This window comes from Lissotriton helveticus, chromosome 7, assembly GCF_964261635.1.
Source record: "Lissotriton helveticus chromosome 7, aLisHel1.1, whole genome shotgun sequence".
Lineage (NCBI taxonomy): Eukaryota > Metazoa > Chordata > Amphibia > Caudata > Salamandridae > Lissotriton > Lissotriton helveticus.
The window spans coordinates 685,753,149-685,767,506 of NC_136068.1; the positions used below are offsets into that span (position 1 = coordinate 685,753,149).

Genomic DNA, 14,358 nt, shown 5'->3' on the forward strand with positions numbered 1-14,358 from the left:
AGGTGTTGATGTTGACTTTGGTGTAGGGCAGCTTTGGTTCATTTTATAGTTTTTTTTTATTTTCTTACTCCAGCTTGAATATAGAAACTCTTGTTGGCCTGTGTGTAGGAGAGGAAGCTAAAATCTGTCTACGAGGTGCATTGGAGGAAAAAGGATGTCTTTCTGGAGGGTGGGGCTTGATGACAGCTACACGGCCGGGGAAGTTGCCTCAGTCGGTCTTCCTCTGTTGCAAAATGTTGACCTTGGTTGCGTTCTGTAGTTAATTCCTTTCCCAGCTCACTTGTAAACCACAGCAAGCGAATCCTTGCACACGGACCATCCTTTAGACCTATATTCAGTCTCGTCATGTGGTGACCGCTTGGGAAAGGAACTCATCCTAACACTACCATTACGCTCTTTCTGTCAGTGTTGAGACATTGAAGGGGCCGCGGTGTACATCCCGCCTTGTGATTCACTTACATATTAAGACATCGGAGTGTGAATGTCACTCAGCCTTCATCGAGATGGTCTTGTGAAACTACCAGCCTTATTACACGTAATCCGATGTCTTGAGCCTGAATAAAGTGATATTTCTTGATGATGCTCTTTTGTGAGTTGCTCTTCTGTGAATTGCAAGTAGTGCCACCCTGTATGTTTTTGATGCACATGTGTGGTCTGGTCTCCACAATTGGTAAATATTTTTCTCTCTCATGAGGGAAGTACTCACATCGCCTGTTACTGTGCTGCAAGGGAAGATGGGATTTTTCTCACATTTCACCATTTCCTTGAATGGCGTCTGAATAGCCCTCTTAGGACTCTTTTACCATTCTCTGCGCCTTTACTACTCGAGGATCCTTGAAGTCTTCCGAGTGAATACAAGCAGCAAAGATAAGAAGGAATAAAGGGAAGCTTACTTTGTCTAACTTCCAGCACTTTTCAGCGAGTTCCCAAAAGGAAAATGATATTTTGCCTTGCAGAGGCTTCTAGTGCTGCTGAGAGACTTACAGATATGAACATAGCCAATAACTGCTTCCTGGTTTGCAGTTTGATCCGCTGCAGCAGAGTTTCACTTGGCACACATCCATCCGTAGGTGTTCGACATGAGTGGATTCATCTTCCTTACTTGGAGTTGTGTTCTCTTCTTTGGGAAGGGTAATGCTGTCCTTGCTGAAATGAATTGTCACTAAGTAGACATGAATATACATTCTATAGTGGATTGTTCTTGGATGATCATAGCTTTGGGGCTTTGCGGATTGCACAGGTTTATCCAAAGATACTCAGGGTTCACCCTGTCGTCTCACTCTCGCTTGTAGGTCATTTGGCAGAGATGATCGTTGCTTCAGAGCAGTTATGTCTGTTGAGATCTGGTGTAGGAAGAGGCGACCAAGACTGACTGACCTACATGCAAGTGTACTGTATCGAATAGAGCGATTCTATTTAGCCGTTGTCACTTAGAGTGAGAGAATCGACTGGGAGGAGAAGAAAATGGGCAGAGAAGTGGTGGATTGGGAGCATATGTGACTGTTTCAAAGCACAGCAAAACTAGTTCTTTGAACACCTTGTGAGCCTGGAGTTAGCAGGAGTGGAAGTTGAAGGTGTTGAGTCTTTTTTCCAGATCCTTGGTTGGATGGGCAGTACTGACCAGTGCCATCTTTTCGGGTACTTTGGTGTCTTGTCACTGCCCCTTTGTCCTGGATTCTGGTTGTTTACAGTGCGACTCTCAATTGGCATCTGTGGTCAGGCAGAGAAGGCTACCATATCACACAATAATTATCGTTAATACTAGAAATGAGTGGTGAGTCCGAGGCATGAATTTTAACAGCAATACTCTTGATTAAGTGTGCTTAGATAATTAGAGTCCGGCACATAAATTCCAAGGACGAAAGCTAGGATTCTCACACATGAAGTTGAGTCTTCCAAATTGGGTCCAGAGTTTCAGGTGTTGTTGCTCCGCTGGGTCTGGTCCAGGTTCATGGAAGCATCAACATTCATCTTGGCCGAAAAGCAGACCGGTAATCCATCACTTCTAACTCGCGCCTCTTGCTTTGAGGGTTCTCGTATTAGTTCTCTGGGCAACTCCCTCAGCGAGAAGGTTCACAGGCCGTTGAACCGGTCTTCCCTAGCTTGTCTGCATCTGGAACGAAACCTTGAACAATAGATACATCTGTTCTCTGAGGAGTAGAACACGAGAGACGGGTGTATTTCATTTCCTGATTAACTGGTTCGAGGCATGATGTATACAGTGCAAAGCCTCATTTTAGAGCTTTCCCAAAACAAATAACAGTCTGTGCTAGCCATAGCTGACTTGAGTTTTTTATTTTAATTTATGGATTTTTGACTTTTCTCCTTGATGAACAGTCTAGATTCAGAGACTGTAGAGGAACTCCTCGCCATCCTTCATTAAAGAAGCAGGCTAGCCTTATGTGCCTCTACTTGCAATGGGACACCGTAGACGGAAGATGCCTAAAAACGGTTTTAGCCCTTAATCACCAATCAAGCCCCAATATGTTTGGTTGTTTTCTCTGGTACCACCCTGGTGTAAGATCAAAGGTTCCTTTGTGTCTCCACCGTTTTTCAGTACTTACACTTGTCTTCTGGAGAAGATTCTGGTGCAGTTCGAGTGCATGACAGGATGCCCAGATTCGCACTGACCTGTAGAACGATTCAGCCAGCCGAACATATGCAACTAAATACCTTGACCACATATGCCAATAGATGCAAGAGATTCCTCTGTTTATAGATGGCTGAACACCACAAATCACTCTGTTTAAATCCACCTGAAACTCCTCTTGCAAGACCATATCCCAGAAAGTAGGTTCGATGCAGATATCCAGAGGGTGTACATTTAGAGCTTTGCATTTCTGTAAAAATACACTCACTTTAAGTGCCCTTAATATATGCCTGGGTGGTGAACTCCAATCCGTTTGCAGAGTTTTCCGCGCTGTGCGGAGTTCGGAAAATATGCTTCGTAGAGCGGGGTTTTTTCCTCACTTCCCAACGGCAAGCTGCCGACCGTGAAAGAGGAAAATCTACCTCCCGGCCTAATTTCTTAAAACAGGAGGACAGATTTCTCAAAACGGGTGGTCGACGATGGTCGCGACCGCTTGTGTTGACAAACCTTCCATTCGCATTGAGAAAGCTGCTGCTCGGGTTGAAAATCTACTCGAGTGGCAAGAAAAGAAGCAGCGCCTTTTTGTACTAAGCATTATGCTGTTTACTTTGATTTCACAGCGAGGAACAAACATCTGGTGCTGAAAATCAACGCGAACAGCATGACCAAATGCACTCCGCCGCTTGCGGAAATCCACGTGGTGGAGTTTTTTTGGTCACTTTGCGAACTCCGCCCAGGCCTACCTTCATAAAGCATACCTTAACCATTTCAACATGATCAACAACAGACTTTTTTATTAAGTTTACTGATTTCAGTGGGTGCAGAACCTAGCCTTAGACTGCATCTAAATCTCTGAAAAAGTGAGCAAGTCAAATCTACCGCTCCATTGGCCCATGGATTCAGTTTGGTATTCGTTTTAACATTCACATGGCTGACCTGTGAAAGGCCTAGGCAGACACTGACAAACCCAAGCGGAGCTCTAGGTCAGCCACCTCTTATGGATGCAACAATAAAGTTTCATAATGGAGGCACTGCTGGGTGGTTCGAGGTAGGCCATGGGTATACTTACGGCATGCTCTAAACCCCGGCTTAGCATAAGAGCCGAACTAGCTACACAGTGGGGAAACTTCTAAAACACTGAATTGTTCCAGCAGAAGTTCAGGTTACAAGATTGTTCATAAGAGAACTATAGAAATATGTCAGTTGTCCATCACCTTCGCTACTGTGTCTGATTGACATTCATCAAGTTTCACGTTAAAGTGCTGCTAACCCAGTCGTTTGAAGAGAGCCGGGGGTGAGCCTGTAGTGCTGTATACAAATCTGCACTAATTAAGGGAATGTCAGTGAACCGTAGGTCTGTTTTTCTCACTGAAAGTGTGTTGTCTGAGTATTGCTGTAGAGCTGTCGGCTCCTCCATCCAGATATGTAAATGTATATTTTTGCTATTATATAAGATGTACATCGCAAGCATTTCTCTCTGACTGAAGCATGGTATAGAATAAATAAATAAATGGAGATACTCAAATTTTTTCATAGTAGTCTGCCGCTGCCATTGCCAAATACATGGATGCCGAGTACGTAGTCTGCCTAGCCTTCATTCTACCTCTTTCGTTAACCCCCTTCACTCCCTGACTCTCTATCCCACTTTTGCAGGTTCTTTTTCATAACTACTATCTCCCTTGGTCACAGCTTTTCTATCATCTCCCATCATCTTTCCCATTTTTAGGTCTCGCCAAAAACAGCACATGCGCATTCTCTTGTGAGACTTTTTGTTATCTTACAAGGGGCTCAGAGGCTGCCCATTTCTTATGATTCATTCCCTTCATTTTCTCTCTCATTAGCTTGCTTATTTCTGGGAAGTTTCCATAGGCTTCCTTACTCATTGTGTCTCTTCCTTGGAGCATGGATGCATTACTTGCGTCCTTCAACTACACTTTTTTCAGATGCTCCCTTACTATGAGAATGTGTGTTTTTAAATTGCCTCCTTCATGTACTGCCCCTTCTGTGTTCTTCCCTCAGTCCCGCCCACCCACCGGTGCCATTGGCTCCCCCAGCCACTCTCTCACCCTCTGTTATTTATTTGCTTATCCCCAGCCCTTCCTGAGCACTCGTTGTTGTCTGTCTCCTTGCCCACAACCCCTCTCTCCCATTCTCACTTGTCTGTCGGCTTTCCTCCAGTCTGTCCTTACAACACCCTGTGGCCTGTGTGCTAGGCCCAAGAAGGGCCACTCCCGTACAACCTGTTGTCTGTGTGCACCCCCACCTGTGTCTTGCCACCCTCCTTCCCTGTCGACTCGCTCCCTCCCTTCCTCACTCCCTCTGTGTTGCCTTGGGGAGCAATCAGAAAAAGTGCTGCGGCATGGCCAGCCCTGGCTCCATCATAATGCTTGTGCTTTTTATTCCTCCCCCCACCCCCGTCCTCGTCTCCCTCCCTCTACGTGGCCTCAGGGAAGCCCCAAAAAAAAGACTGCGTCATAGCGCTTTTTGAATTATTACTTTTAGACATTCTGCACAGACGGCGTGCTGCTGTACAGCTTTGCTACAAAACATTGACAAAGCCAATAGCTCTCTTAGGCGAGACAAGACCTGTTAACTTGGCCAGCTCTTGTTTAGTCGTTCTCTTTCTTTATCTGGGTAAGTGTCTGGGGATGCAAAATAAGTCTGATTCCCAAACGTGAGTGCCAGTGCGCCCCACCTGCAACCACTGGCACAAATTAAACACTACCTGCAACCGGACTAGATCTGACACTGAAGGCCCCCACCCCCTCTTTTTTTTATTTCTTTCTTGGATGCAGTTTTGTTATTTATCCAGGCGATTGTTATTGTTTTTTTCTCCTCAAAATGTTACCAATTGCAGTTTATTTGCCTACCATACTGTGGCAAGGAAACGCTTTCATGAGGAGAGAAAGAGAGAGAAAAAATGTAGCTTCTAAAACATCTTTCAGTTCCAGTGGTTTAGGTTCTGGTTATGTGAAATGTCTATCCTAATGAAAACATACCCCAGTATACTTAAACATTTTTAATAGAGATTTCATTCTTAGTTGAATGAGATGAAAGTCCTTTTCATGCCAAATAAGGCAGAACATTTCAATTGGCTATTATGTTGATCTTATACAGGAATCGTTTTGTACATCGGCCCACGGTGTAAAATGTCTGGTTTTCTCTCAAATGCTGTGAAATATAAATACAACCCTTTCAACAAATCTGACTGCAGTTGCAACATATTTTCTGACCTTCACCTGGTAAGATGCTTTAAAAACCTATTTGTGTTTTTCCTCTATTGCAGCTGATTTTGGGGTGTCTGCTAGAAACATGAAAACACTGCAGAAGCGTGACTCCTTCATTGGGACCCCGTACTGGTAGGTGACACCCCGGTGGTACCCGAGTGTCTCTTGTGATAGCATCCCGTCCAACGATCTGTAAGACTGTGCTTGGCAGCTCCCTTCTCCTGCTGGTTCAGATCTTTTGTTAAATATTTGTCCCTGGCCCTCACCGTGACGGACTCGGGCCTTTGCTATGAACATGCTGTTAAGTTTGACCTTTCCTTCGAATTGTGTTGGATAGCAAAACAAGTTTTGAATGTTCCCAAAACAAACCTGGTTTTGTCCATAAATGGCAAAATGTAGTGACTTGCCCTCCAAAAGAAGGCAAATTGAGTTGTGATTGTAAATTAATATATTTGCATTTTTTTTTATTTGAATATTTGTCTCAAAGTTTGAAAAACGAAAAAAAAATTCAGCGCATGCGGTTAGTAAAGTGAAAACAATAGAGTATGTTATGAAGTGACTTCAGTTGAAACGTGTAATTTGTGTTAGTTTATTCATTGGTCGTTTGAAACGTGTTCATGTAAATGGGAACATCCACTGAAAGCCTGTGAGGGGGTAAGGCGGGGTTGTGGAAGGGAGAGAAGAAAAACTGTGAAAGCCAAAAACATGATTAGGGCAGGTAGGTCTTAATTATTTTACTGAAATTGAGGCGGAATAAATTCGCCATGTAGCAAGGAACATATGAGCGACTTGTATCACCCGTCTTTACCAGAGGCACCTTCACTCTTCAGGAGGGTGATGCTTGATGACTTGAGGGACCTTGGAAGGATATGTAAGGTGGTTCTGTAGAGTAAATTGGAAATTTGTCATAAACAGCATTATGGGTGTTGCAGGGTGATTTGGATGGAGTGTCATCTTCCATGAGAAGGCAACATAGCCCTTTTCTCCACACATTGTGTTGTCCGAATTCCTGGTTCTACAGCCTCGCTGGCGAGGTTACCAAGACCGAGATATCATGGTGAACCCTTCGTGCTCCGGTGAATGGGGCTAGTTGGGAGTTCTGGCACTCAGTGATGGTCAAGATGCAGCATTTGTGGCAGCTGTTCATTGACTCTGCTCCTTCTTTACTTCCCATTGAACATGGTGGCAGCTTCAGCTCACTTCTAGTGCTTTGAAATGTTATTGTTCATGCATTGTAGAGCATCAATGCATTAACAGAAACGTTTCCTGCCTATGCAGTACAAACTTGTTGTTGCAAAGGTTCTCGAATTTGTAGTACTACCTAGGAGAACCAAAGGAGAGTATGCATTTTCCCCACTTCGAAGGATTTTGGGTACTACTCCGAGAAGGAAAGTTGAAAGCCACCTCAATTCTCCTTGAGTAGCTTGATTGAGCAGTCTGTTTAAGTTAACGTGAAAATAGTACTTTGATATACATTTTATGATCATAGAGCAGTAAAATTAAGATCTAAAGTGACGGTCTAGCCCTAGAGATTACAGCCCTGTTTATCAGTTTGCGTGCCAATTTAGGTTCCATTTCTTTTATTCAGTGTGCTGAAACATCACACACAATGTAGTGGTCTAGTGTTATCATATGAGAATTCAGCACCATGGATAGATCTGGAACGGAGTGATGGAAGCTCTCACTGTAACAGGCTCTGGGTATTTTCTGGCTGTCTGGAAGGTCTGTCATGGCAAGAAAATGTTGATGGTACCCCTAAGCAACGTACTCTGGACCTTTTTTCGGGAACTTTTGTTTTAAATTGCAATCTGCTTTTTAGGTTATTTTCTGTAATATGCTGAAGTCTAACGGTCAAAGGTCCCATTATTTCCGTTCCTACTGGATATAGTAAATATAGTCACCCCCTGCCACCTTAGGGGTATCCTGGTGCATCCTGTTTAATAGCAAGACTTACCACTGCAGCGATCCATATCATGGAATGCTGAACATTTCCAGTGCTGCTGAGGTACTGGGATTACCTAATTTTAGTGCTCAGTGAGCCCAAAAATAGCTGAATGCGGTCCGTGTAAGTGTGTGGCACTCCTTTATTCTATGGGTTGTTGTATTTCAGGAACCCTTGGTGACAGCCACTGTCTTACAATGATTCTGGGTCCCATCGGGATGCACTTTAGGCAATAAAAGGGGTAGTAGTGCCTCAGCCACAAGCAAGTTATGTTATTCTTACAAGAATGAAGCAAATTCACAAAAGGATCTTGAAGTTCCATTGAAGGAGCTTGGGCGTTGGCTCCACAGGGACTGGACAGGTGCTGGAACTATTCTCGGCTCTCACTTCTCCCGGCACGGAGGCTCAGGCTGGTTTTGCACCCATGTTTCGTATAGAATACGGGGTGCTGTTGATGCCACTCATGAAGTTCATCAACTGCCAAAGGTCTTGGGCCGTGTTTGCCGGCCGCTCCCAGATTAGCTCAACACGCTGAGCAGCTACCTTTAATTTATGTAGAACATGGTTGGGGTGGGCAGCTGGGGGATTAAGGATATGTTCTCTGGTCACAGATTGCTGGATATGGGATCTCTTGCCATTGCCCCCTCAGACAGGCAAAGCAGCAGTGCCACAGAATTACGTATGCTTGGGTTGATCCAGTCTTGGGTGACCTGTATAGCATGTAGCTCCTCGGAGTCCAAGCATATGCAGTTCTTCATATTGCTGAAGGCAGGCACCTGCATAAAGTCTTGGTCTGAGGCAGTTGTGTTAATTCTACAGACACTGCCTCTTTGTGGTTACCAGTCTGTAAATACGAGAACTGTTTGTAGGCTTTCTCCCCAGGTTGTTGCAGGAAACCAATTTTGACTGTGGGCTGGATTTGTATTCCACCCCAGGATGAAACTGAGGAATTCAACTCCTTTCATAAAGTTCCTTCATCATTCAGAGAGGGTAGTTAGTTTCACAGTCTTCTTCCTGCACTTTCTGGAGAGGCCTGCATAGGTGGGACATTAAATGATTTTTCATATACTAAGGAGAAGAAATGTAGAAAATGCTGTGTAGATGGGGAAAGCCATGTCACTGTCCTAACTGGCCCTTGTGCACTATTTTCACACCTATCGCCCGGTATTAGTGCAGGTCTGTACAGCACTCACAGAATATCCCCCACCCAGATTAGTTGGGTGTCCGCTTAGGGCTCATACTCCCATAACCACAACTATGCGGTCCCAAATAACAAAAAGAGGTCTGAAGACTAGCCTTTTTCTCAATGGATGAGGAGAGTTCCTTTGCTTGCAACTGTTTAGACAAATAATTTTAGCATATTAATAAAGTTTAGATACATAAAAAAGTAGCATGTAAAAATTATCGTTTCTAAATGTTCTATAAATGTGAAGGAATTTGAAACTGGGGACAAAAAATAGCGTTGTTCTGCTTAGCTTGGTACATGAGGGCAGCGCAGGAACCTCAAACCGCGTCTAGTGTGACCAATTGTAGCCTCAGTTGAATGACTGGTAAGCACCAACAAAAACAGCTGCATTAGAAGGCAAAAGGACATTCTGATAAGCCTGTGTTTAGCATATCACTTCAATTTTAGAAATGAACCCATTTATTTAAAGCTCCAACCTTCGTATTAAAATATTGAATTTTCGATTTGTTTTGTAATTGAAATAAATAAAATATTTGAGAATGTTTTTGTTTGTATACTGTTTTCTGTTTTTTGTGTATTGGTTTGAAGTTCGAATTGTAGCTTCAAGTGTTGAATAATGCGGGGTCTGCAGAAGACAAAAGGTTGAAAACCCAAGCTGTAAGGCAGATGCTGTGGAAGAGCATTGAAGAATTGTTCTTCTGAGTGAGTCTGACTTTCAGCTCCCCTTTGTACAATGAGGTCGATTTCGTAGCATAAGCCAGCGGCATCCCATTGTTGAGCAAGCAGAGGTGAAACACAGCCTATGAAAGGACACCAAGGCATTTGATAAACCCAAGAATGATCTGTTGTAGATGGACAAAAGTTCAGGAGAGTTAAGAACCGGGCTAGGTCACACTACATTTATGGCAGTAAAGATTAGGCAATTTAACCTAGTAAATGTTGCTTGTTCAATATGTCTCCTCCTTATTTGCAGGATGGCCCCGGAAGTGGTGATGTGCGAGACCATGAAGGACCGGCCCTACGATTACAAGGCTGACATTTGGTCGCTGGGCGTCACTCTGATTGAGATGGCGCAAATCGAGCCCCCTCACCACGAACTAAACCCCATGAGGGTGTTGCTGAAGATCGCCAAATCTGAGCCTCCAACTCTGAGCAACCCTTCAAAGTGGTAGGAACAGAAGGAAGCCTTTCATGTTTGCTTCTCTAAGTTTACAAATTAAATTAAGGTGTTAAAAGTGAAGATGCACTTCGCCCGCTATCCCAATCACAAGAAGAAATTTAGGAGACAGTGATCTCAAAGAGCCTTTAATCCTGCTACTTTTGCTACCTAAAAATCTTTTTTTTTTTTTTTGAGGCACTCTTTCAGGGCATGCTACAATCATCTACCGAAGCCTGAACTCCTAAGAAAGTCCTTTAGGCTTGAGATGGAATGCTTTTTCCAATTCATTCATTCGCAGCTTTGAGCGCCTTTAGTGGTTTTTATGATGTTCACAAGTGAGACTTCCAAAGTTTTGAGCTTTGTCCTCAACCAATGGCCTTTGAAGTATGTAGGATTTATGACTTGTACAAAGCTGGAATATTTTGCGAGATAATTTATATCGTTTGGGTAATTTTTATTTGTAGGAATATTCGTTTTTCTCCCATTAGCCATTTGTAGATCTTTATAATCAGATTAATTTGCAGCTAGTGGGTCAACATAGACCCGGGTCTCTGGGGTAACCTAATGTGAAAAAAAGATAGGTTTTTCATATTTGGATAGCAACTTGTTTGGAATTTGTACCTTCTTCGCCATAGCTTTTGGTCATCAGACTCTTGAACTTTGTCCGTGGTAACAAAAATGGCAGTTTAAAATTTGCAGGCGGTGCGAGGTAGCGCATGTTCACTTTCTATAGAATGGTAAGGATTACAGTGCCTAATTTGTACCAGTGGTTGGTTGAGATGGGGGCTTCCAACCCCCATTGTTAGGGAGTAGGAAATATTTTTCCTTATCCGACTTTAACCTAAAGCAAGAGAGAGAGAGAGAGAAGGAGGAAGATCAAGGAAAATTGTCAATTTAAACAGGTGAAATAAGGTGACAAGAAAGGTAAAATGGTGGAATCCTAACTAGGCAGGCTTGGTATTCTGCAATTGCTGGCAGTGAGCGTCTAAGAAACACACTAGGCCCTGCAATTGTGTTTCCGTTTTTTTAAACCAGTTAAATGCTATCGAAGTAGACCATGGCATTGCCAAATTCTTCAGTCAGAAACCTTTTTTTTTTCGTTGATAATTGGTGGATTGCCTCCTTTTCAGTGTTCAATGCTATTGGATGGTTTTACATTTCCACGTTGATTTCTATTGTTTTGGGAATATTAAGAAAGTTAGAAACCTCCCTTCGTAATGTTGTATTCCACGTTATTTTTGGGGTTTCAAGATCGCTTGGAACAACCCCATATAAATCAGTATTCCGTACTTTTCTCTGGCATTTTAATTTGGCTTGAGGCCTTCCTATTTCAGGCAGTTTTTAAAAATGCTCTGGGGTGATCCCTTGCAGACCGTATTCTCCTGGTGCAGCACAACCGTACATCATTTTACGGCTCATCCCCAGCATCTACGAAGCCTCCCTTTGTGATGCAGAATGCAATATTTTTGATGTGTAAGAAAATAATGTTGAAAATACTTCACATCTAACATAGGGACCGAAGTAGATAAATTGGCATATGTTTGACAACCACAATTAAAATTAGGATCAGGATTATTGTTCACGTAATGTGTGTTGTTACACTTAGTACAGACTAGCCTATGAAAATCCTGCCCTATGGCCTTGGCATGTAGCTGTGCTTTTTAATATGTGTATACAAATATATTAAAAGATATGATATTCACAATGTATATAGTTTTGAGGCATGTAGGTAGAAAGAGTGTCTATTGTCCAGCTGAATTGTACAACTGTTATCTGCATTGAAAGAACTTAAGCTGTGATCTCCAGGTCCCAGCTAAATCTCTACAGTTGATGCTCAACCGACTGAGCTATTTTACCAGTTGCTTGAACATTCTGACATAAGTAGATCTTTTCTAGAGCACCACTAGGTGTGGGAATTTCAGGATGAACCAACGGTCATAAAACTGTTGAGCCTTATGTACTACTGTCAATAAAATGTAACATACCTGCGTGCCTCAGAGGCGAGTATGAAATTATGTGGTAAGGTTCTGGTGAGTAAAAAAAATCCAAAAATCTTTGTGCAATGTACACATGTAGTGAAAATGCACAATTTTCTGTTTCATTGCCCTTCTATTTTAGATTCTGTTGATTATCTTCTATGATGTATGAATCCAAAAAGCAAAATTGACCAAGCTCCATAATTGGCTTCAAAGCATCAGTAATTTGAGACGAAGCCATGCCTAGGATGCACCGTTGTCCCCGTCTGTGTCCTGACCTCTGTTCCCCATTCTTTTGTCTTGGAAGGTCTCACGAGTTCAACGATTTCCTAAGGAAGGCCCTGGATAAGAACCCGGAGACCCGTCCGAGTGCAGCTCAGCTCCTGGAGGTATGGACAGAAGGGTAGCAAGGATGAGAGGCAAGGTTCTGAAGGGTTCACACATGCTTTTGGTACACACGTTCAGCTTGAACTAGTCCAAAAGGCAGCACTGACCAGGACCGCCCCAGGTGCAGTCGAGACAGGGCATTTGTATGGTGCAGCTTTCCGCTGACTTGCGGAACATTTGCAATGCATGTACTTTGTATGATCATGTTTGATGGCGTTCGCAGGCGTCCACAACGGGTGGGGGGGGGGGGCAGGGTGCTTACCCCCCCACTGAATTGTCCACTTGCCCTTTAATGACTATAACGTAATATTTGTTTGTTGTCATAAATTTGAGAAAAATGCAACATTTTACAGTGACTTGAGAAGAAAAGGGTAGAGATCATGCATTGTATATAAAGACCATTCTGGGAGACACATACCGTAGTAGCAGTAGTTGTCTCCTTTTTCAAGCAAGGTGTGGTGTGCCTTTAAGTCATGCATTCTACTTGTCTAGTATGTGATTCAAGTCCATAACGATTGTGGATTCATTCACAGATTTGCTCCCATCTTCAGTTTCTGTTTCTTGCGTTTGTTTAGCACCCCTTTGTGAGTAATGTCACCAGTAATCGGGCCTTAAGAGAGCTGGTAGCAGAGGCAAAGGCCGAAGTGTTGGATGAAATTGAAGACAACCGGGAAGATGGCGATGAGGATGAGTCGTCTGACCATCTCCGCGTGAGTACTAAGCTTTTCTACTCTGGCTCTATGAAGCATGGCCAATCATGAGTAAGATTAGGTGGGTGCTGATGGCACAGTATCCCCAAAACATGCATTTTCCATTCCTTTGTAGATTTTAGTGCGTGAAGTTAAGTAGTCACCAGATGCATATAATGTGTAGCAGTACCAAAGGTTTGGGCTGAAGAGCTAGGATTTGAAGGATTCGAAATCACTACCTTTAATAAGGCTTTAGAGAATGTTGCTCAGCATATACTTCACAAAGCATGTAAAGTTTTTACATTCTAATCCTTCATTTTGAAAAGAGCGTTTTGCGAAGTATTTTGTTTATGGTTAATTGGTAGCAATCTCTGCGAAAGTACAGGCTACATGTTTAGGAGATATTCAAAAAATGCCACAAAATGCATATTTTGGCCTCTTTTCATTTTTTTATTTAGCTTTTAGATCACTGATCATCATCTGCCTATACAATGTATGAAGTTAGCCCTTTTTGTAAAAAAGGGTGGAATATAATATTTTGTACAATTTTGTTTTCAAGCCTGTTAGTACTCATAAGCGGGACCCATCTGAACTGAGCCAGATTAGTTTTGAGGGACAGAAGATGGCCGAATCCCCTGTTGAGCCTGCAATCAATGGCTTCAGACCCGCTCTCGAGCCAGCCAAGGAATCCAGAGATGTACCGAGCAACCTCATTTTTGATAAAGGAATGGATGACATCAAGCCTCTCCCAAATAACTTCACTAATCACGTGGGAGCCGATGAGAGCAAACATGCTGTTGAGAAGCCAGATATTGTTCTCGTCCAACCTCTACCAGCCGATTACAAGCGTTTATCCCTGGAGGAGAAAAAATTTAACAACCGACGAAGTAAAGAAATCGAATATGGGAGCAAAGGCTCCTGGGACTCCATAGGAAGGCCCATGAGCACCAGTTTGGAAAGTCCATTTAAAGAAGGTGGTGAAAAAATGCTTAATGGAAACTTGGATTCTCCAAACCGATCGATTGGTAACACGTCCACGAGGAACTCCGATTCTGGCAGCACTTCCGCATCCGAAAGCTTGGACCTCAGCTCATCTCGGTCGATAGACCTCTCCCTGAACAAGGAAATTGGTTCATTGTCATTGAGGGTAAGTGGGGCCATTTAAGCTTTTTAGTGGGTTTGGTACTCGAATGGGGAAAGTA

At 43.1% G+C, this 14,358-nt stretch overlaps 1 protein-coding gene across 1 annotated transcript in view; it reads left to right on the forward strand.

Moving 5' to 3' along the window:
• STK10 (serine/threonine kinase 10) overlaps positions 1 to 14,358 on the forward strand; it is a 375,502-nt gene that overhangs the window by 274,302 nt on the left and 86,842 nt on the right. The window contains exons 5-9 of the mRNA XM_078653004.1: positions 5,877 to 5,949; positions 9,919 to 10,113; positions 12,388 to 12,469; positions 13,043 to 13,177; positions 13,716 to 14,303. Coding sequence (XP_078509130.1) covers positions 5,877 to 5,949; positions 9,919 to 10,113; positions 12,388 to 12,469; positions 13,043 to 13,177; positions 13,716 to 14,303 — 1,073 coding nt within the window. The remainder of the gene's footprint in view (positions 1 to 5,876; positions 5,950 to 9,918; positions 10,114 to 12,387; positions 12,470 to 13,042; positions 13,178 to 13,715; positions 14,304 to 14,358) is intronic.